Consider the following 23,321-nt stretch of genomic DNA (forward strand, 5'->3'; position numbering starts at 1 on the left):
TACTGTTCTTTGGTGCACCAGTGCGCACCATTTTAATGGTTTCTTTACAGTCTACTCATTAGACCATCCTCTATGGTGAGGGGCTTCGAAGCCCCTCCCCAGTGCCATGTCAGCGCCACGTAACCACCGGGGGCTTCGAAGCCCCCAACCAATATGCTCCGCTGTGGTTTATGCTCATTGACGCCCATATATATATATATATATATCTATATATATATACATACATATAGGATGAGTATCATTACAGCTGCTAAATTATTTAAGAACTTGAAGGAACTTTTGAAAATTAACGTTTTTTATAAAAAAATTTGTATGTTGATGTTATTTGAGTGTAGCTTTATCATTTTTTATATCTATACTTACGAGTTCAGTTTTGAAAATTAGTTTTTATACATATCTATGTTTTGTTTTACACTTATGTAAATTTCTTAGTACATAAATTTTACACATATGTAAACTTGTGATTAATATATGTAATCAAAATTTTTTATATAAAATATGATATAACTACTCTTAAATATTGTTAATATATATATACATACATATATATTTATGTGTGTGTGAGGTTGAGAGAGGAAAGTGAGGGGGGCCACCAAAAATTGTTCAACCGCGCCGGCCGTTCAAAAGACCGGATCTTTGTCGCCCAGCCTTCAACGGCGCCCCACCGCGGTGTTCCGCGCCCTCGTCGCCCAAAAATCCCCCTCCTCGGCGCCCCATAGTGGGTGGTCTTACAGTGGAGAGAATTTTGGAGGGTGGAGGAAGGAAATGAAGATGAAATTGAGGAGCTCTAATAGATTCAAACACAGATTCTTGATTACTGTAATTTTGCAACAAACATAGATGACAATTATCCATTGTTGTTACATTACATGAATAACATTCACCCTATTTTGTACGATAAAAAAACATGGTGTTACAAACTTACAAATAACTTAACACAATCACTCAGCACAAAAGCACCATATGATGGCTAAATCCTGAAAAATCAGCATGAGCTAGTTTCCTGGCATGAAATGTTACAAAGATAAGATCTGATGGTGCTACCGTTACAGTGGTGGGATTGCTGGGGTTGGCCTGATGACATTCATAACTCCTTGTGCAGTTTGCTGTTAACATCAGATACAAAAGTCAAAAACCTAAATCTGGATATGTAACTAAAGTACATGATCATGAATAATTACCTCAAAGTAGGAATTGAAGTTTAGACGCAAAAGGAAACGTCGAAGGAATGGGGCCCGTTGACTACCAGCAAGCCGGCTGCTACGCAATATTGTGTACAAGGAATTGGACTTCTTGTTGAATTCCTGCAAAATAATAAAATATCAAAAATTTGCCTCAATGCCAAATGCTGAAAAAGGAACTGAATTTAATAGTTCAATTGGTGAACACTACCAATAAATATAAAGTAGAAGACATTAGACATTCTCATTCAGACTTATATATTTCCTAATTTCTTTTAGTAAATAATTATCCTTTTCTTAGATATCATTACAAAAAGAAAGTAAATTATTTTACTTAAAAATACAATGTTGAACAACTTTTGACCTCTCTCGTTTTAAGTTAATTCTACATTGGGACAGATACTGATAACAGTTCAACTGCATGAAGTCGCAGGAGGGCTTGAATGGCAGCAAGGCGCTTTTCCTGCGCCTCGCCTCGCCTGAGAACCTAGACAGGCGCCCGAAGGGCTTTTCACATAGATTTACCCGGTTGACCCATTATCCATGGAAATAAAAGAAAAAAGTAGTCATAACTCATAAGCAAACATGTTGAGATTGCAACCTCTATTATTATTATTTCAATGGCAATTAGTTCTTAATAGGGTGATTCAAGAGTTTGTATGCAATTATGCATTCACCGTACACTTTTGAATAAGTTTCTACAAATTTGAGATGTTTCGCTTTAAACAAATTCTATTAATTTTACCCGGTTGACCTATGAAGATAAGCATATAGCACAGATGACCAATTCATAAACAAATGGGTTGAAATTGTCACCTCTGTTATTATTATTATTATTATTATAATTAATATTATTATTACTACTAATATTATTGTTATTATTATTATTATCATTATTATTAAAATTACCTCAGTTATACGTTCAAGTTCATTGGTGCTTGCGTTGGTTTCCTGGTTCTCCATCTTCCAGCAGAACTGCAAGCAAAGCTTCATGATTCCATCTAATATCCTTGATACCGAACCGATATCAAGAAACGATTGTGATATCAAAGCTGACAAGTATCTACACCAAAGTTTCACAAAAAGACACCCAACTTTACCAACCATATTCCATAACAATTTACAAGATGAAACAAAAAACGTAATAACCACTCACTCTTGATGGAATTCCACCAACTCAGCAAAATCGCGTGACTCTTCTATATGAGTTTGTAAAACATTCCATTGAGATTCTATCACATCCACCTAGAAAACATATATGACAGTAAAGATATACATTTTAAATAACATTCATCTTTTTCTGTAACTTAAGTTTGGTAAATTGCTATTTTATTTTCCATGAGTTTTTATAAAACCTACCTGGATATAGAACTGAAGATTTCTAATCAAGAATGCCATATGCTCTCTAACCCGCCACATAGGTCTAAAGCTTTGGCGTCTCTGCTGAGATGTTGAACCATTTACACGTTCAATGTGACGTTTGGAAAAATTCGAGTGGTCTTGTTGCATTACAGATTCCCATGATTTCTCTAATTCCATTTGTGTTTGCTTTAGCCGAAGTAAATACTGAAATATCCGACAGTACCTGTCCATAAGCATTACTATGTTATTATTTCTCAAAGACATTTATACTCCATCTCAGAATATATAATCCTTAAAAAGTTAAAAATTTTTGTCGTCAAAAGATTACACTTTGAAATAATTTGTGAACCTAATCATACCTTGAGAGGACATCTTGTGTAAAGAATAACTGTAAGGGCCAATCAACAGAATATTCTAGGGCAATGCCATCCCAGCCATCAAGGGATATCTCTAATGAAGTATCAGATGATAAACTTGAATCACCGTCAGCATATTTGGGCTTTGATACATCTACTTTGGAAGATTTGATGTTAGCCCCCATTGCTGGCATCCTGAAAGTGGTTTAATAGAACAAGTATTTGAAAGCTATTTGAAGTTTAACCACCTATTTCAAGTTAAGTGTTTTAAATGCAAGGTGCTGTTATTTACCGTAACGTCACTCTTGAAAAATATTTATCATCGTCACTGATAGTCTTTGTGACAGCCTGCATTACAAGTATGCAAATATTTCTTTTAACATGCTCAACTTTTCTAGAAATTGACAATTTAATATGAATAACAGATTGAAATTACCAGGCGGAATGGAACCATAAGATCAGCTTCTGCAGTTGATTGCCTGGGTGGTAAACGCATCAACTGTCGGCTTTCCTCAAGAAAAGTCTATTATACAAATAAAATATTAGCATAATTACACAGAAACTCCAAAAAGAAATTAATAAAAGCCAAGAAACAAAAACAGTTCACTAATTACCTGGAAGAAATCACCTTTTGCTAGAAGAAAGTAATCTTTAATAGCCTTCAAATGACCGTTTAGATCAGCACGTACAACCACAAGCTGCATGTTGAAAAGGTTACAAGAATATTAAATGAACTTGAACTACAAAGGTTAAAAAAAAGAGTATATGCAAATATTTTTACCTGCCAAAGATGGCTTGCTGCAATAGCCCTAATTGAATCAACAGCACCCTCAAATGATCTTTTATGGAACTCAGATGATTCCTACCCAAATTGAAAATTAAATTGAGGTGGAATTAAGAAAAGATTAAAGAGTAGCAGTAATAATACTTATAACAGTATACAACCTTCAGATTTATAAGCATTGATTCAATCTTATCAGCCTCTGATTGTGGCAGTAGTTCATCACCCATCAACTTTTTATGTCTTGCATCTACAGATCGGAATGCAGAACTTGGATTACGAAGAACCCTAATTGCTTTTCCAGCAAAAAGAACGGATTCTGCAATGTGCATCGGAATATACTCTGGCAACATATCCTGAAACACAGAAAATTAGAAGATAAAAGAGTAAGCTTCTACACATTTTATAGAAAATCAGCTTCTGAAATAATAAATATCATTAAGTACCCGAGAAATGTGAAATCCCAAGTGCCAATCACTTAAAGAGCCATCATTAACTGACATGTGTGCTAACCTCTCGACCATGTTTGCATGGGATGATGAGTCACGCACCGTATTACCTTCTTGCCTAAGAACATTAAATTGAAAATTTCATCAATTAACAGCAGAACCGTATTGGACATTTCTACCTGACCATAATAATATAGATTAAAGCTGAGGTAAGGGGAAAAAAAAAGATGACTCATACTCGCATATGAAAAACTCTCCATATTGATCGTGAAGAATTCCGTACACCATCCAAGAAGCAAGTTGATTATACATGACCTGGTGTCCATGCCAAAGAAGTCTGTATGTTTAATAAATAATGAAGTTAGTAGATAAATCTTACTTATTTTTCCCGCACGTTAACAAGTTAATGATAATAAAAATTAGTACCTTTGTATGCATGTTTGCAACTCTGGCACCCCACAGTGGCATCGTTTATGTAGAAGATTAAGAAGCTTCCCTCCAGATATACCATCACGTTCTATCTCTAGAATCAGCTCATACAGAGGCGGTAAAAGAACAAAAAACTACAATAACATTCCAATAATTAGAGCTCAAAGTACATGGAATGAAAATGAAATACTTTATGCAAACAACGCAACAAATTATCAATCATGCTAACATAACTTTGATGCATGTATAAATGTATAATCCAAATTTTGATTTTGAAAACTCTACCTTGTTCAGAGATTGCGTAACCGTTGCTAAGATAGGTAGAGGATCCGATAACAACTTCTGTTCAATATGCAAAACAGCAGATCTATAAATCGAAAGAACCTCCACTAATCCGTTCGCAATGGCCCTCCTGTACACACTCTGATTCTTCATAGAAGCCTCATTCCCAAACTTAATCCAGCTTAAGTTCCGCGATTTCGTAGCAAATCGATCAAGCTCACGGTAGTAAAACCCTAACGTAATTATCTTCTCTATCACATCCCTACATTTCATAACCATCACCACACATTAACAAAATAATAATAATAATAATAGTAGAAGTAATCCCTACATTTCATAACCACCACCACCACACATTAATAATAACAATAACAATAAATTTGTAGCTCTAATTATAAACTAAGTTTATTAGCTACTGGAATTGACAGGTCAATTGACTAATTAGCTCGCATATTAATATTAAAAAGTTAATTAATAATAAGATTGAAATAGTAAAACCCTAGAAATTGGGGGAAATGAAAATAAGAAAGAATAATAAAATAATTAGACAATACCTTTGGCTTGAATCAATAAAGGATATGTCGGAAGCAAGCTTGAAGGTGCATTGATCGGAGATGGAGTTGTGTCCGTTGGATGATAAGTTGTGGTCGAGAACTAGGTCTCCGGTGTAGCCTAACAGTGACAGTAGAAGCTCGTGTAGCATCGTAATCAGTCGGTTGTAGCTGAGATCATATACGGATTTTGCAGGTGATCGGAACTGAAGCCAAAATAATATAGGCCCTTTTGAAAAGCAAGAAATTAGGTTGATTGATGATGAATGGATGATGATATCAAAATGTTTTTTTATGTGTTCCCTCCAAAATACACACACATAATATTTCCTTTTAAATGTTAAAAATATAGGTACTGTTAATTTTGGCGGGAAATTTTCGGGAGTCTCTCTATAAACCGTTAGATTTTTATCGGAATCTCGTTATAAACCGCCTATTTTGGCTAAACACTCATCGGAAAAGCCAATTAATCCTGATTTTGACCGGATTTGACCATTGATCGATTAATTGGCCGATTAGCTAGTGAAATGAGGACCAGCGATTAATCGGGGATTAATCGAGGCCTAGTCAGAAATTTTGCAACCTGGGTACCGGTTTGATACCGAGCTCATTCCTACACTGAAATGTTATGATTTGAAGTAAAAAAAAAGTTAGATGAGTCACACTGACCCGCACCTGTGTATATATACGTTACTGCAGAAAATAAATTTAACGTGTAAAACGTACAATGTATGTATAGTGTAATGTTTGTATATTAAGATGGGATATAGATAATACCCGTCATATTACTATGTATTAGTAACAATTTTCTTTTACGCGTTGGGTGAATCTCCTTATCGGCCTTAACTCTCTTAAGTCATTTTCAATGTGGTGCATATTAGAAAATATTATATAATATATTATTAGAGTTTTAGTATTATAGTGTTATCACTATTAGGAGATTGTTTTTTATTATGTTTCATTGTATTGCGGGGTTTTCATTATTTCAATTGTAGGAAACACGTGTTATTCAATGGAGACTCAGGTTCAATCCTCACAATCAACACTTGGGGGGGGGAGGGGGGCTCAATGAAGGAAGACCGAGATCTTTGTGATCTCCAATTCTATCATGAGGGTGTCTGGGTTTTACCACCGGTAGGCCTTTGGGCGGATGGGTTTTCATTTGAACTGGAGATAATTTGGAGGCCACTTAAGGGTTCCGTACGACTGGGTTAGGCCAGCTGATGGTGGTCTTTTGCCATTGGGTCACCCCATACAGAGTACCTAGACAGTTCTCTATTTGTTGGTCGTTAAAAAAGTAAAATTAGAAACTCCCTTAGATACTTCATTGTTATTATGACATAAATGGTTCCTCAACTTTTCTAAATGCTATATGATGGTAATGATTGGAAGTATTAATATGGATAATTGATTCCTTTAGATGTCTAGAATTTTGAGAAACATACGAACACTACTTTATGCTCTCAACTAATTTGTTTCATCGACTAAGACATCATAAAGAGATCAATCACCAAGACAATGGCATCATCTCCTTCTTCAAAGGTATCGATTCCTACTAGTATCCATAATTTGAGGTTCATGATTAAAACAACATGGAGGTTTGGTAATTATGTTCATGTTTCAAAATATAATCAACATCATATATACTTAATGTTGATTAAAAAGATGTCATAAATAACTATTAGTTAGATTTAATTAACCAAGAAAGTTGTGTCTCGTATTAGTTAAATAAATAATGGTGTTATACTAATTTTTTAATAGAAAAACGTTCACAAATTTTTGTTATAATGTGCTTAGTATTGTATTTCAATTGTTTGACGGGTAAATGTAGATTTTTATTATAATAAATGTTGACGCAAATATTGTATTGTCTTTGATAAACTAATTGGTTTAGTTCCACCTAAAATGTGTGAAAAAAATGGTATATTGCACATAAAAGCCCCATAAGCAAAAAGGCCTAAATCATAAAATGTGTCATAAATATCAATAGATAAAATTTGCAACATCAACAGCCGTTTAGATTTAGTTGCTTGTTGTTCATCATATGATTATAAGTTGTTGAAGGAAGCCATTTCAAAGACCATGAAGATAAGTGATACTGATAGCGAACATTGTCAAACAACATTACAGAAGTTATACCCGTAATCATTAACGGAAGCATATGAACAATTACTACACACGAAGATGATCGATATCGTAGAAGGAGAGCTTGTGTAATAAACCCGGCATGAAACACCGACAGGAGTCATGATTGACACATAGTTAACAATGTGTGTTTTGTAGGATGGGGGTCTGAGGTTGGTGGGACAATGTTATTGTTTGTGTGTTTTATTGCTTTGAGTGTTGTACAAAATCTTTACTCACATTATGGTGTGGGTGGAGCCTGATGGGAGTTATGGGGTTTTACCTCTTAGTTAAGTTAGACCACAATGAAAATGTTTAAATTCACATGTCATATCTATATAACTAATTACAAATTAGCAACACCATTGGCCCAACACATGTCTAAATGATAATATTGTTTTAACAAATAATTTACTTATGGTGTCAATGTGTCATTGTTTAAATGAGGCTTGTTGTAAACACTTTACCGCAATTAACAAATTGTATAATATTAAATTAGATAAAAATGTATTATTAGAACTTAATGTGTAGACATGGCTATTGTAATTTGACACTTAACTCGATTATTATCTAGTTAAAAATTCTCTTGTATTTATGTCCGTTGCACTGCACAATTTAGGTGAAAAAATGTTTTAAACAAACCTTTGCGTTACACCTAGTCTCTACACCAATTTACACGAATTGTAGCGAAACGCAATACTACGTAAACACAAGTGATTAGATTACACACACAAAACGTGAATATTGTAATAAAAAGAAACGTACACTCAGTTCAAAATTGTTTGCAATGTATGAACTCCTACCATCACCTTTACGGTTATATCTTAAGGTAAGCAAACCCGTGTTGAAGAGGTAGAGTACGCGCAATAAACTGAAAACAAATTATTGCTATAGTTGAATTCTTTGCACGTACCCTGCTTCTCCAACAAAGATTGGTCACCTGAATAGTAGTAGTACACTCACTATATATCATGTGTTTGAGATTATGATGTGTGTTGGCATTGGGTGGATATGTCGGGTATTTATAGGTGGATAAAACACTCGAGTATTTGTGCTGTGTCCCTACGGCACCATGATGATGAGATCACAATACACGCAGGCATGTGTGTTGTGTTTTGTTTTGTGGGTGGGATAACGTAATGCTACGTGTGTTTATTATTGCTTTGCGTGTTGAGACCAATGTATTTGATTGCATATATTGTGGGGGTGGGTTGGTTGTTGGTGTCTTTTAGGTTTCTTCTCTTTCAAACCTTAATGCAAATCTTCAATATTTAATTTTTTTCTTTTTGTATGTTTTTTTTTGGTTGTGAACATAAATTGCAATTGAAGTGGATGGAGAGTGCATAAATCATAAAAAAGTGTTAGTGCATTTCTTCAACCTAAGAGCATCAACAACAAGGATTATGTGAAATCTTCGAGAATTCCGAATGAGCTCAATTCAAACGAGGAGCTATGTGGAGGTGGTTCGGAATGGAGTTTGGTTATCTGGAATTTGATGTGGTGGCAGTTTGTGAGGGTTTGAAATTGCATAGCATTGTCGATGCTCTAAATTGGTATTATAGTGCATATTTGGGTTAAAAGTCTTGAATTGAGATGATCAAATGGTATCGGCTACTGTCGGTACCAACATTTTGAGGTTCCAGGACCAGTACTACGGTTCGGTAAGGTCTGGTGTTTTTCCAAACTTTTGTCTTCGTTAGTGGTACTTAACCAGTACCGTACCGAGTATTTTTGGTACCGGTATCCATATTTGACGATTTTCGGTACCAGTATGGAGCTTATCCCTACATGCAATCATCAAAGCATAGAGTACTACTCGTAATGCAAAATGTACAAGTGTTTTAGAGGAGTGACAACGAGGATTTAAGGTTGCTCATGTGATAATTATTGAAATTTATTGTTGTAAATGCATGAAGTGCATATATAAATCTTTTTTCAAGGTCAATATTTACGATTAGTAGTTAAAACATACTTTTACTCTTGTACATAAGAATTTCAAGTTCTAAAAAATTATAAAAAAGGACTACCATCTTTTGACACTTAAATGAATACTCTTGATCTTATGTGATTTTCCTTATACAAGTTAACTCGGTTAGTTTAGCCTTACACTCTTTCCTCTTACATGCGGGTACCCATGAGAGATACATGTAAATTCTCGAGTGATAAATATAACTAAGATTATTCAAAATAGAAAAATAGTTTATTGCCATAACAATTCAAAAAAACAGTTCATATTAAGAAATTCAATCGAAGCATATAAACATGTCCCAAAAAACAACTAAGACCATATGTAGTGGGGAGCTTTCCACCCTCAAGGCGCCCCCAAATAAATTCATAGCATTAGCAGATTTACCAGTGACGATAATATATTTACATCCTTTGTTGGCGAGTAATCCTTTGTGGACGAGTAATCTTAGGTTAAATAATTGAATAAAAGTGTTAATGTTAGGAAATTCTAATTATGAATCTATTAATAAAAGCCATTCTATAACTATTTGTATGAGATTTTTATAATGAAAATAAACTTAAAAGAAAGTAAAAACTATTGTTATTTAAGAAAACGAAAAATAACTTGTTTAAAGTACATAAGCGATGAAGTCACAGACACATGTTGGATTGGAGTAGTGTAGTGTAGTGTAGTGTAGTGTAGTGTAGGAGTAAAAATAAATTAAATAGGGTGGGGGTTTGGCGTGTGAATCAGAGCTGCATTGGATTATTACTATTATTGGTACCAATCCTGTGATGGTACTATTGCTATTGCTGATGGTACAGGTTAATGCTTCACTGCACAATTTCCAATCATACCCTCAACCTCCATATTTCAACATTACCTGACGCATCACCTTTGACTTGTGTTATATATGTAATCAAGAGACAGCTACATGACAAACAGATCCTCAAATACTTTTTACGTCATTATCTTTTATCTTTTGTGTATATACATCAAATTGAATTATTATTTGATTTTTTTTTGAACGACCAACTAAGTAACGCTGGGTACCTCGTACGCGGTCCCAATTGGCTAAAGGTAGCCCGAGCCGGCCACTAGTCCGGACAGACGGAGCCCCTAGCGGTCCGCCTGTTGAGGGATTCACCGGATAAAACCCGACCCCCACACCCGCCAAACGGCACGACAGCGAGGAGCCGGTAAAACCGGGTGAGATCAGGACTCGAACCCTGGCAAGTCAGGGTCATCCCTCATATCTCCCATGAGAGTTGGTGGTAGTGAGGTTTGATCCCCATACCTCTCACTTGTAAAGTAAGTGCTTTACCATTGAGCTACAACCAACTTATAGAATTATTATTTGATACATTACAATAAAAAATTTTTGATATATAAAAGCCTCTAAACTTGTTTAAAATCTATGTTTTCATGAGATTAAAGAGAAACATAAACTACCAACACACTTTTAGGCTAAAGAGTATGGATTAATGGGTACCTTTATAGATTCAATGTGACAACCCCCTCATTCAAATGAGGCCAGTGAACACCGCGTCCCCGCCCATCTCATGTCACTTGTGACATGAGGTTACTGACGATGGTCACACACATCAATGACCAATCATAATTTTTTTTCTTTTTTGATTCTTTATAATAATAAATAATGAAATAGTAGAGAATAAAAGAAATAATCGATACCTCTAGTTGAAAGGCAATAAAGAATGACACAGACATATCAAATGAGAGAAAATATTTTAAATGTACCATTATCTTTAGCCTTACATATGTTAGGACTATGTAGATGGCTTTTTAACTTACAATGTATGCTTTTATTGACGTGTGCTAGGTAATCAAACTTTTATGTCTTTGTATATAATCTATACCTCTTATCTTATACACTATATACAAAATTAGTTTATGTCTCCATTATTGTAGATATGGAATGCTACTTCATCAATTTTTAACTCTTCACGAGGTAACAGATTATTAGAATTATATCTTAAGTATTAAGAATTGTGATAATTTTATTTATATACTATATTGGATCTAATAACTTTATAAAGTAAAAATAAATATTGTATTTTGCAAAACTATATCATCAGCTTAATAATTGTTTAGAAGAAATAGAAGTTGCCACATACTCTTTACTTGTAAAGTAGTTATGGTGACAAGACTACCTTCCTATTTGTTAATATAAAATTCTTAAACAACACGGATCTTTAACAATTACCCTTTTCCCTTGGATGTTTTTAATAGATGGAAAATAAAGTACGTAATGATACATTATCATCATCATGCTTGATTTAAAATATATTAAAGGTTGTAATGACATCGATGGGTGAGGTTAAAAGAACCCCAATATGCTTAACGCAAAAAATACAAAGATGATGTGACTGTTTTAGTAAGCGGAGATATGTACATTGAGTTAAAAACAATAGGAGAGGACGGTTTAACCCAACTCATTTACCAAATATAGATTTTATAAGCTTACACTTGTTTTTGTGTAATTTTTCTAATAAATTTGTAAATCAATTAAAATGTAACAAGTGTATAAAGTTAATAACTAATCATATGGATTATCCATGTGGTATGGTTATATTGTGGTTTTGTCTCAAACTTTCATTAATTACACATCTAGAGCGATAGTTTGCATATGGGCAACATGGATGGTCCGTAAAATGAATGATCGTCGATTTATGTCGTTAAGTCACCCTATCTACCGCCACATGAGGACACATTTGTCATGTCACGTCACATCCTCTTACATTAAACGACACAGATAATCCCTATTTCTCACTTATCAATTGAAGTGATTTCCCACTAAACAAACCATTTTTTTTAAGCTACTATCACTTGCAAAGGTTTACGATCGAAGAGATGTTCAAGCACTGACATTGTACTGTACGAACTTTATAGTATGCCTTTATGCTCTTTGGTTTCGACCTTTTATCCTAATGGAACAAGTTTCATTTTTTTTTTTGTTCTTATCATGTTTTATTTTTCTTAATGAACAAAAGGTCACCCGAGTTTGTTCTCTTTGAGTATTTATCATGGGGTTTCTTTAACACCCCAGAAAGAGTATCCACACAGATGCTAGAGCATTGTCACGAAAGAGATAAGGAAAATATCTACCCACTAAAGGACATAAAAGAAGATCGTACGAGGTATAACAGACACAACTGAAAAATGGCAATTCTTGTACCCGTTTAAGAGACCATTAGGAATAAAAGTACGATTGGTAGATGCTCATAATATAGGACATGTTTGTAACAATGCTCATAATATAATACCCATCCATATGCACACCTTTAACTATGTGTTTCACAATTATCCTTGCATTCCTCTCAAATATCATCTATATTATTAACCATTAGAGTCGATCTTAACCGACAATCATTGAGGTTGAGATTTGCTTTAACAGTTGGTATGCTGAATGATGATTTTTAGTGCATGCGTAATAGACCTTATTATGCAAGAGTTAGGGTTGATATATTGAAGTGGGGAACACGTTGTATTTTCGTTTTTGTGATTCTAATATGAACTTATATTTTGGCTTATCAGCTTCTGCCAATGACCATGATGTTATAACTTTGGGTCAATACTTAAAAAAAACAAGCTTATAGATGTTCGCATTGAACATAGTGAGACTAGACTAAACTTTACTTCAAGTTCTCCCAATGTTGTAAGTTGTGATTAAGAAAAATGACAACATGTGAGCGTTTGTTATGAAGATGATCATTGTTAATGTCATCAAGGCGATTGGTAAGTGTAACGGGCCATCGATACAACTGCCACATGCTTACTTGATGACATAAAGGCAGAAGCAACAAAGCACATGTCTTGTGAAATAGTGACAACATATACTAGGTTAGTGGTCCTTGGAATGACCAATGTGTTGCGGACGTTGTAGATAGGACATGTACTTGTGGAAAGTACGAGTTCACAGGATCACCTCGTAAACATATTGTTGTCGTTAATTTTGATACAAGTCTTAGTAAACAAGCATATAACAAGTCAACGACTTAGGTCGTCCTACACGTCCACCATGCAACACCACACAACCCAGCATGTCGTAAAATAAAGAGCTAATTACACGGATTTAAACTGTAGTCACCTAAAAAAAATTCTGTAAAAACCAACAAAACAAAACCATGTATCTGGTTCCAAACAAATTAAAGTAGGGGTAGTAATAAAACTGCAAGATAATTATACAACAATACAAGTCTTTAAACCAAGAAAAATATCTAACGTTTGACAACGATTTACTAGCAACAAAAGAAACAAAAACAAGCAAATGATCTACTTCTTAGCGTAGGTGATCAACATAGGATTTTCAGGACTAATCTTAAAACCTTGAAGGCTATGCATAGCAACAGTCGCCTGCATCTCATCTCCATACTCGATAAAAGCAATCCCTGGTTTCGCTTCCACCATTCTTACTTCCTTGAATCCTTGGTGCTGCCCAAACAACATTTGCAGCATCATCGGTGATGTTTGATGAGGAAGATTTTGTATGAACAATATGCTGTTAGGTGGGGCCGGTGCCTCGGGCATCCCAGATTTAGCGCTGCCTGGATATGGTATTTGTGATAACTGCACAAAAGTGTAAAATTGTGATTTTAGGGTTATGTGTACAACATAGTAATCATGTAAATAATTAGAAAAAGTAAGTGTTGAATTAACAGATTAATCAATTACCGGAGGGGCAGCACCGTATGCAGGATTTACACCTACCGCAGCTTGATTAGCATCATGTTGGCCCTTTCTTTTCCTTCCTATTGCATAAAACATGTATTTATTATAGCAGTACGAAAGGAATTAACATGCATATAGTAAAATCTGATGATTGAAACAAATTAACAAAAGTTACAAAAGTGTCTCATAGTCACGTTATTAGGAAAATTGTCATTACGGTGAGACCAAACTAAATAAAATTAACTACCATAAGACCACATATTAATAGTAACAAATAAGTGACCTTTATCTTCATGCCTCTTTCGTCTTTCCCGGGGTACAAAAGTGCCATCTGCTTTAGCTATGATATCTGATTTTGTTTTAGCATACTGTATTCTCTGTGATCATCAAAGTAAAATGATGTTCATATAAATCAAATAAAATGTTGATTGTGAAGCGAGTATTACGTGCAAAGAACTAACGACTAAGAGACCATCTTTTGTATGTGTAAATTACCATGTGAACGAGTGATAATTCATTAACTAGTAAAAACTGCACACTCAAACAACATGTGTATATGCAAATGAATAAATGATGCATAGTTGCATACTTTAAGTTTTTAATCGATTTTATGAAAAAAAAACAGTTCTAGAGAAGCTAGAGCCTGTAACAAGATAATGAACTAATCATCATGGTAAAACCACTCACATAAAAAATAAAGACAAAGACAATGTGACGATGTCTGATTAAAACAATAGGTAATAATGCTGATGCGGACAAAATGACTACAGCTTCAGTTATTAATATTATTAAAATTATTATCTTGAATAGAATACAAATCAAAATGCATAATGTTTAACTTTCAAAATGAATTTCAAAAATAAAACAACCCATTCAATTCAACCACTGCGAATCACAATACTAGTAAAACTAAACACCAACATTAAGAAAATAGGGGTGCACTGTACAGTATAAATTAATAATATAAAAGCTGACTAATAAGCTATTTTACAGACACGGGGAGCATGTTAATGTGTCATACATATATGTTAATTTGAAATCTTATAAACAAGTGCATATGAAATGTATACATGTAATGTCCAAAAATCATGCGCTCCTTTGGGCACCAACATCGTAATTCATACTTCATAGTAGAGAGAAACATCTGAAAGACTCAAACTTAGTCCAACAGCAACAGCACAACACCAAGTTACCAATTACACCTCACGCATGTCAAAATCTTCCTCTTTTTTACAATCCTAGTCTAGTTAGTTAGAATCTTTTACGCTAGCAAGTTACTGTTATACCAGATCTAATTACTAGATGATATTACAGAACCTTCTGTTGAACAAACAATACCATCATGGTTTCTTTCAATTTAGTTTCTCAATTTTTTTAATCATAAACTCAAAAGAATAGAAATTAACGTGTATGGTACAAACCATGTGATCAATGAACTATATTTATCATTTCATAACTACGGAAAAAAATTACGAGTCCTTGCCAGCGTATTATGATGAAGCAGGTTTTTGAATTTGCTTATTCAGAACAGTTAATCTCACTCATAAAGCATCAACTAAGCAATAAGCAATTGCAAACACACTCCGAATGGTATCAAGACGCCTACAAGTAGTTCTAATTAGCCATCTCAAACACCCCCTAATCCTAGAAAAAAATGTGCATTCATGGTACAATTAAAAATACAGAGAGAGAGGGAGAAGACAACAATACGGCAATACCATCGGTTTATCGTAAAACGGAAAGCCTTGCATCTGCTTGAGAGCACTGGTGGCAGAAGCAGCATCCTCAAAAACAACCCAAGCTTGACCCTTGTGTTTTAGGGTTTTGAATGCAAGTATCTCCAATATTTTACCAAATTGCGAGAACACAGCTTGTAGTGATTTCTTTAACTCTAACTCAACAAAGTTATACACATTGAACAGTAATTAATTTATATACAAGAATTAGGGCAAAAAGTTGTTTACAGAATGTAAAGATATAAATAGAGTACCGTCAAGTTTGATTTTTTCGTTGAGATTGTTGATGTAAATGGTGTTGTTCGGAAGAGTGGTCTCGCCGCCCACTGTCGTCATCTCCGCCATTGTAAATCTTTTTCGATCAACAACTGCAACAATGGAGACGAGGTTTTGGTTTTTGACACTTTCTTCAGAAGCCCAAGGCCCCAAACGATAACCATGAATCAGTAACAGGCTTAATATTATTATTATTATTTGCTTCTACTGGCCCAGATCATCGTTTTCAGCCCATATAGTAATTGGGACGTGATCTTCTTACACCACTCTCTCATGATGACTATACAAAGGGCCGGTCATAGGGGGTGGCGGGGTAGTCGAAAGCCACATGCCCGACACCCCGCCAGGCCTAATTTAAACAAAAAATTATATGCATTTTTATGAAAAACAAATATGTATAATCAATGTTTCAACACATTTACGTTACTACTAGTTTGGTCTAGTGGAAAAGAGGTTTAACACTAACCAAGAGGTTGTGAGTTTTAGTCTTATTTGAGACAATTCTAAGTTTATTTTTATACAAAGTTTTTTACACAACTCAAATCATAACAAGGTAATCCCATTTAATATTAAATTTTTTAAACCCAACAAAATATTCCTTTACTTAAGGCCAAAATCTTTTTTGCCTCTGGCCCAAAATTTTTCGTCTTCTCGGAGCCGGTCCTAACCGTATAGACCTATATGGCTCGTATAATACTATATGAGCCGGTATATGTCATTCATGATTGACAAATGTATATTGGGGACACACAAAACAGCTTTTTCAGATCCTATACGAGCCGTATAAGTCTTCAACACCTGAAGTCTTATACGTCCTGTATAGCCCTATACAAGCCATAGGCAAAAGGTAGTGTGTGAAGATCCATAGTGATGTGTGAATATCCTATGGCATGGTAATTAATAGACCTCGTGAATGGGTTGGTCAGGTGGCATGTTAGGTCAGAATGAGTGAGAGTCTGGACGGGCCAAATTAATATTTTGACTACCAAAAAATCAATCAAAACTTAGCAAATTTGATTAATATGTTATCAGAAATAAGACAGTAGCGGATCCAGGAATTTATTAGTGGAGATACGAAATAAATCATGCCAAGCGAGTCGAGTAAAAAAACAAATACCATAAAATTTCAGTAATTTAAACCATAAACGATTTATGTCCGTCGCATCTAGATGGTATCACATTATGTTGTTCATTATTTTAAATAAACTTTGAATTTAGTTATCAAAATTGCAAAACTGATTATTTTCGTTTTAATTGTAAACTTTGGATTTGGATATCAAAATTGCAAAACTTATTAGTGTTTTTCAGGAGCTTCAACCCCCCCCCCCCCCAAGCACACATGTATCCGCGAATCCGCCCCTAGAGCATAACAACATGGCTGTGTCCGTCCTACTTGTTATGCATGTTTGGACCATGTGTTGTTCTTGAACATCTGCAGTCTCTATTGCCAATATCCTCCTGCATATGGTATTGTACACGGGTGCGACAACAACCGTCATCATAAACCAAGCCAAAAGTGTACTTATTTCTATTGAAATTTTTAATTTTGGATCGGATATCACATTATCACACTCCTAAAATTAACGTTATAAGGAATAAAATATAACGATTTATAAAACTCGGAACATATCGTTGCGACATCCTTATTTTTAACTATGTTTGATTATATTATTTTAAAACTGACTTTGTGTGATAGTGTACAACTTATTAAAGCACGCGCGCATACCTGGTTCAAGCTTTAATTTGTTATAGTTTTAACTACAATTCGGTATAAATTTCTTTTTCTTTTGTATGTTAAATACCAATTAGATGCTAGTTATGTTTTTAATTAGATAGTTTACAAATTTAATGTTTAGTATATTGGTATTTTCTTCCGTGCTTTATTTAGTTTTGTCATTTTCATCCAAAATTCTCTTTCCTTCTTTTTTTTTAACCATATTGTTGTCCCTAAGGTTTAATCTTGTACAAAAACTTTTATGAAGTAAAAAAGAAACTTAAATAATACATACCCTTGATTTATTGGAAAAAACTTTACACATGAACTAACAGCCTAGTGAAATGGCGACGTCCAGTTTTTTAACATGAAAGTGGTGAGTTCAAGTTTTTATAAATATAAGGAGAAAATTTTAGGTGAAAATAAAATAAGATGATGAATTCAAATTTTTACAAATACAAGATAAGAGAATTTTAGGTAAAAATAAATGTGTTGTAAAAAGAAAGTAAGTGATAAAAAGTTTTAAACTTTTTTTTTTGAACGGCCAATAAAATTAAAATTTTATTAAAACACAATAAACATCCAACTCGGGACTAGCAAGACACTAGCCCGAGGATAAAAAGTTTTAAATAGGAATTGCAGTTTAGTCGTGTACTCAAAGTTGGACAATGTGTTACGTATACTTTTTTTAATGGTAGCACGAGTCACAAGACCATAGGCCTTGAGTTGACTTGACTTGACTTACACTCACCCACAGCCCGTGGACGTGGACGGTGGTCCCGCACACTACACGAAATATAAACCGCCACGTGGTATGTCCTCACCGCCGCCCCAAATCTTGCTTCGACACCTGTTTGGGTGTTCCTTTCGGTGCGATAATATAAAATAAAAAAATATCATTGTATTCACACAGATTATTATTATTATTTTTATTATTATTGTTGCTTGCGTGATAATGGTGGGCCACGTAATGTACACTGAACCTCGTTGCACTTGATCCAGCCCACTTTTAAAATTAAAAACCCTATTTCCCACCTTTATAAATAGGGTTTGTTTTCATAAAATCTATCTTCAGCCTCATAAACCCTATTAACGTGACTTCTGAGAGCCGTTGCAGCTACAGAAATTTCATTTTACGAGTTTCTGTGGTTGCATCGATTAATTAGGCTCATCAATGGCTAAAGTTGTCTCATCTTTTGTTGTTCAGCAATTCTCTGTTGTTGCCAACAATTGTTTTTTAAATTTGGTTTGTAACTTTGGTTTTGTATATAGTAATTAGGAACGTTACTTGTCAGCAAGACTTAAACACGACATGAAATAAAACATGTTTCTGTTTAACTAACGTGACATGTTTTAAAACCAGTCAGGTTCTGGTAGATCTGTTATAAAACCAAGTCGGGTTCGGTTGCCTCGTTAATCTGATTTAGTTAATGAAAGAATCTTTTATAATTAAATTTCCAATCAATTTCGCTTTTTAATATTTGTATGAAAGTTATATTGTTTTAAAACATAGTGTAGCCGTGTAGGTGGAGACGTGTTGTGGCCTACGGGACTTCTTCTAAATTTTGGGGAGTTTTTTTTTCAAAAGAGAAAAATGTTTTAAAAAGTTCTATATAAGTCGGATAAGTAGGCTAAGCTTTTGACACAAATAATTTTATGTGTTGGGTTCAGGTCATGTTTCAACCTGTTGTTCCTGAACCTAACCCATAGAATGAGGAAGTTGGCTTTTCAAAAAGAGAAATAATACTATCTGTTTGGTTGAGGTCATGTTTCAACCTGTCGTTTTCTTAACTTAGTACGTAGTATTATTTTTAAAAATAATATAACTTTTTAGAATTATTTTCCTCTTTTTGGAGCAAACTTTTACGTTCTATGGGTTGGGTTTAAGAACAATAGGTTTAAACATGACCTAAACCCAACCCATAGTTCTATTTGCGTCAAAAGTTTTAACCTATTTAACGGACCTATAACTAAAAAAATAGAACTTTCTAGAAGCATTTTTCTCTTTTTGGAGAAACAGGTCGTGTTTCAACTTGTCAAGTAACTTGTTAACACACTAATACGACACAATTTATAATACTTTTAATGTTTCGTATGATCATTACAGGCGTGGATACGCATCGGCATCGCAGGGAGTTGTATCGGAAGCCGCGAAGGGGAGCGATGAAGAACGGAGGTGAAAAATCAAAGAAATCAACTGCATGGATTCCGGATCCGGTTACTGGTTACTACAAGCCAGAAGGACATGGAAACCAGATTGATCCAGCTGAGCTTCGTGAGATGCTTTTGAAGCACAAAACTCGACGAAATTAGGAAACACGTTGATCCACTAGTTGGATTGAGCTATGATGATTGATTGATTGATTTGCTTCGTTTATCGCAGTTTTGGGCTGTTCAACAGGATCGATTTGATTATGTTTAGAAGGATGAATTGGTTCATGATTCTACATATCTCTCTATCTATGAATTTATCTTTATAATAAATAATAAGTTATGTGTGCTAGAAACGTTGTATCGTTATCAAATGTTTACTGCTTTTCTAATTATCACTTTTGGTATTAGTATTTGTGTTCTTTTATGTTCACACACATATTGTGCTAGCTTGCACATGCAAATATGATTAGCTGAAATTAATTAGTTTTTTTAATGAATTATTAATAATCTATCTTAAGTTTTCCTTCTAAATACGATAGCTGGAATTTGTTTGAATGAATCTTTAACTTGATTTAGTGCACAAAAGAATAACATTCTTATTTTCTTAAATTTTAATCACAACATTTCTCCAAACCATTCTTTCATAATAATGATAATGAAAATAGCAATTTGATTTACTTTTTCTTTTTATTTTTTTTATTCTCTAATTATTATCAACCAATGTGTGTCAACATATGTTCGGGTTGTATTAGCACCAACGCCGTGGCAAATTGGGTGATACTATATGTTTGGTCAGATTACATGTGCCACGTTCTAATTCATGATTGGTAATTCTAAAAGGTGTACTGACTACTCTTTTGAAAAGAAATGACCAAATCGATAAATCGGCTATGTAGTGGAGGGGCTATAAAATGTGACGTTTTTTGTCATGTGACGTCCAGTCAGCAAAAGATAAGTTTTTATTGTAAGGTTGTAATGGTGGTGTTGCCCATCTATATATATATATATAGAGAGAGAGAGAGAGAGATAGATAGATAGATAAATGATCCAATACAATAATCCCTAATCGTACATTACGTACGCGACTCGCATCCCCGTCGATTTCAAATAACACGCGGGGGCAATATTGTAATATTCATCAAATCGTTGCTCCCATCGATTTCATCCACCTTCAACATGACCGTTCAGCAATCCGTCACCATCAAACGATCATGTCCACCGTCCACCATCCAATAATTCCGTCCACCGTACACCATCTTCCTCCGTCACGACCTGTTGATAAAATTGACCAATTGAAATTGAAATTGTTGAACTAATTGACCAATTAAACTTTGAAATTGGTCCAATTAATCATCAATTTGAAGTTTCAATTGATCAATTTTAAGTTTTGAGTGATGGGTTTTAACTGAACGTTTAAAGTTTTAAGCGCCATTTTCAGAAACCCAGTTGCAGACGTTCCATATTTTGTTCATATGATCGAATCAATGATCAAATTAACGGTCGATTGACGATTATTTGATGATTATGAGATTATATTAAGTGATTTCAGTGTTCAATTTCATATTTACAGGTGTTTAATTTTTTTTCTGTTAGTTTTAGAAGTTCTGAACATCCAGAAATTCTTAGAACTTATAAACTTTATCAGAACTTCTAAACTTTTTCTAACACCCATAACTTCTTAGAACTTCTAAACTTTATCAGAACTTATAAACTTTTTTTAACAACCTGAACTTCTTAGAACGTATTAGAAAGTTTCAAAGATGTTCATTGTTTTTTTGAACACCCAGAACTTCATTGAACGTTTTAGAACGTTTAAATATGCTCTTTTTTGGTCAGAACGTTTAAAGGTTTTCAGTTTTGTTTCAGAACGTTTAAACATAATATTTTGAACCCTAATCAGAGCTCGATTGAGTGCGTTATTTCTGCAAATCCATAATCGATTGATGATTCTAAAGCCTCTTACACATCAATTCGATTGATTAAATCATCAATTTTGGTGTTTATTTTGGTCAGAACGTTTAAACTTTGAGCAGAACGTTTAAATATGAACCCTAATCATAGCTCAATTAAGTGTGTTAATTTGTATTTTCATAATCGATTGATGATTCTAAAGCCACTTACACATCAATTCGATTGATTAAATCATCAATTTTTGATCAATTTGAAGATTTTTAATTTTCATGGACGTTCTATTTCAATTTTGGTTTTTGACTTTAGAGATTTCATACTTTAAGTTGTGATTAGAGTTTAGAAATTGGATTAGATTGAGCGAGAAGTTCCGAATTTGGATCAGAGTTGATTTGTAATCGACGAATTTTGATCGCGAACTACTGTTGGGTTATTTACGAAATTGCCACCGCGCGTTTTTTAATCAAACGCTCTGGATGTCGCATACCTAATGTATGATATGCCATTATTGTACGTTAACCCACCCCTATATATGTAAAACACATTGAATATAATAATTATAATAAAACAAAAGAAAGAAAGGGCGAGAAGAATTTATTGCCACCCCAACATTTCGCCCAAAATTCGCTCAAAGGGCAGTGTTGTAGCCCCTTTGTTACTCCAAAACTCTCAAATTTGTAGCCCGGGTTATCCCCTCTATGTTACCATAAATTGTATTAAAACGACGTTGAAATTTTATACATACCACAGGAGTATATTTTATAAAATTATTTTATCGTTGACCTTTTAATTTATTAAGGATACATGGCCACTATTGTCTGTAATTCTTTAAATACATACTCATTTATTTTAAAATTATAAAAAGTTAATGAATTTTTCAGACCATGCATAGTGGCCGTTTTGACCCTTTAAAACGTCCCCAACACCGCCCGTGCAGCCGTGAGGGCATTTTGGGCTTCTTTTTGGCCTTAAGCATTTCCTACAATACGCACCCCGTTTAATCTTCTAATCAATTAGGTTTTTTTTCTCACAAACTCCAACCAATCAAATAATTTTGTTATTTATATTTAATTTAATTTATTGATGTTGAGTAATGATTGAAAATGTTTTTTACCACTACACCAATTTTTATAATATGCCCTATTGGTGATTGGGACGTCACGTGTTATAGAACACCCCTTGTTGGAGAGTTATGAATAAACATGGTCATATAAGTTATCCATTTTGTTGGGATTTTGTGTTCCGGTATTTACAAACACCTTAGATAAGGGACATAAGATATATGTGTCAAGACAACGTCTACAAACAAACTTGTTCATTAAAACCAATATTAACATATTTAAGGATTTACTTCAATCATCATCTATCTCATTTTAAAACC

At 34.1% G+C, this 23,321-nt stretch overlaps 2 protein-coding genes across 2 annotated transcripts; both read right to left on the reverse strand.

The window, feature by feature from the left end:
* Positions 1–782: 782 nt before the first annotated feature.
* LOC143539055 (gamma-tubulin complex component 4 homolog) lies at positions 783–5,568 on the reverse strand. Its single transcript, XM_077032473.1, has 16 exons — positions 5,395–5,568; positions 4,844–5,102; positions 4,556–4,692; positions 4,368–4,466; positions 4,127–4,247; positions 3,845–4,036; positions 3,681–3,761; positions 3,514–3,597; positions 3,336–3,422; positions 3,192–3,247; positions 2,903–3,094; positions 2,541–2,766; positions 2,338–2,426; positions 2,091–2,244; positions 1,182–1,304; positions 783–1,106 (listed from the first exon to the last, which is right to left on the reverse strand). Exons 1-16 carry the CDS (start codon positions 5,541–5,543, stop codon positions 1,047–1,049), a joined length of 2,109 nt encoding a protein of 702 aa, XP_076888588.1. The 5' UTR covers positions 5,544–5,568; the 3' UTR covers positions 783–1,046.
* Positions 5,569–13,596: 8,028 nt separating this feature from the next.
* On the reverse strand, positions 13,597–16,234 carry LOC143539042 (U1 small nuclear ribonucleoprotein A-like). The gene is made up of 5 exons (XM_077032462.1): positions 16,143–16,234; positions 15,871–16,043; positions 14,436–14,529; positions 14,156–14,232; positions 13,597–14,050 (listed from the first exon to the last, which is right to left on the reverse strand). The coding sequence occupies exons 1-5, from the start codon at positions 16,231–16,233 to the stop codon at positions 13,757–13,759; spliced, it is 729 nt and encodes a 242-aa protein (XP_076888577.1). The 5' UTR covers position 16,234; the 3' UTR covers positions 13,597–13,756.
* Between the last annotated feature and the right edge of the window lie 7,087 nt (positions 16,235–23,321).

Source organism: Bidens hawaiensis, unplaced genomic scaffold (assembly GCF_021521415.1).
Source record: "Bidens hawaiensis isolate Kalapana, Puna unplaced genomic scaffold, B.hawaiensis_p1.1 tig00011793_1, whole genome shotgun sequence".
NCBI classification, from domain to species: domain Eukaryota; kingdom Viridiplantae; phylum Streptophyta; class Magnoliopsida; order Asterales; family Asteraceae; genus Bidens; species Bidens hawaiensis.

Coding starts and splice junctions, on each gene's coding strand:
- LOC143539055 (XM_077032473.1), bottom strand. CDS start 5,543: ATGCTACACGAGCTTCTACTGTCACTGTTAGGCTACACCGGAGACCTA. Junction 5,103..5,394: donor TTTATTGATTCAAGCCAAAG/GTATTGTCTAAT, acceptor TATGAAATGTAG/GGATGTGATAGAGAAGATAA. Junction 4,037..4,126: donor TGGGATTTCACATTTCTCGG/GTACTTAATGAT, acceptor TCTGTGTTTCAG/GATATGTTGCCAGAGTATAT.
- LOC143539042 (XM_077032462.1), bottom strand. CDS start 16,233: ATGGCGGAGATGACGACAGTGGGCGGCGAGACCACTCTTCCGAACAAC. Junction 16,044..16,142: donor CGAAAAAATCAAACTTGACG/GTACTCTATTTA, acceptor TTGTTGAGTTAG/AGTTAAAGAAATCACTACAA. Junction 14,530..15,870: donor CGTTTTACGATAAACCGATG/GTATTGCCGTAT, acceptor TGATGATCACAG/AGAATACAGTATGCTAAAAC.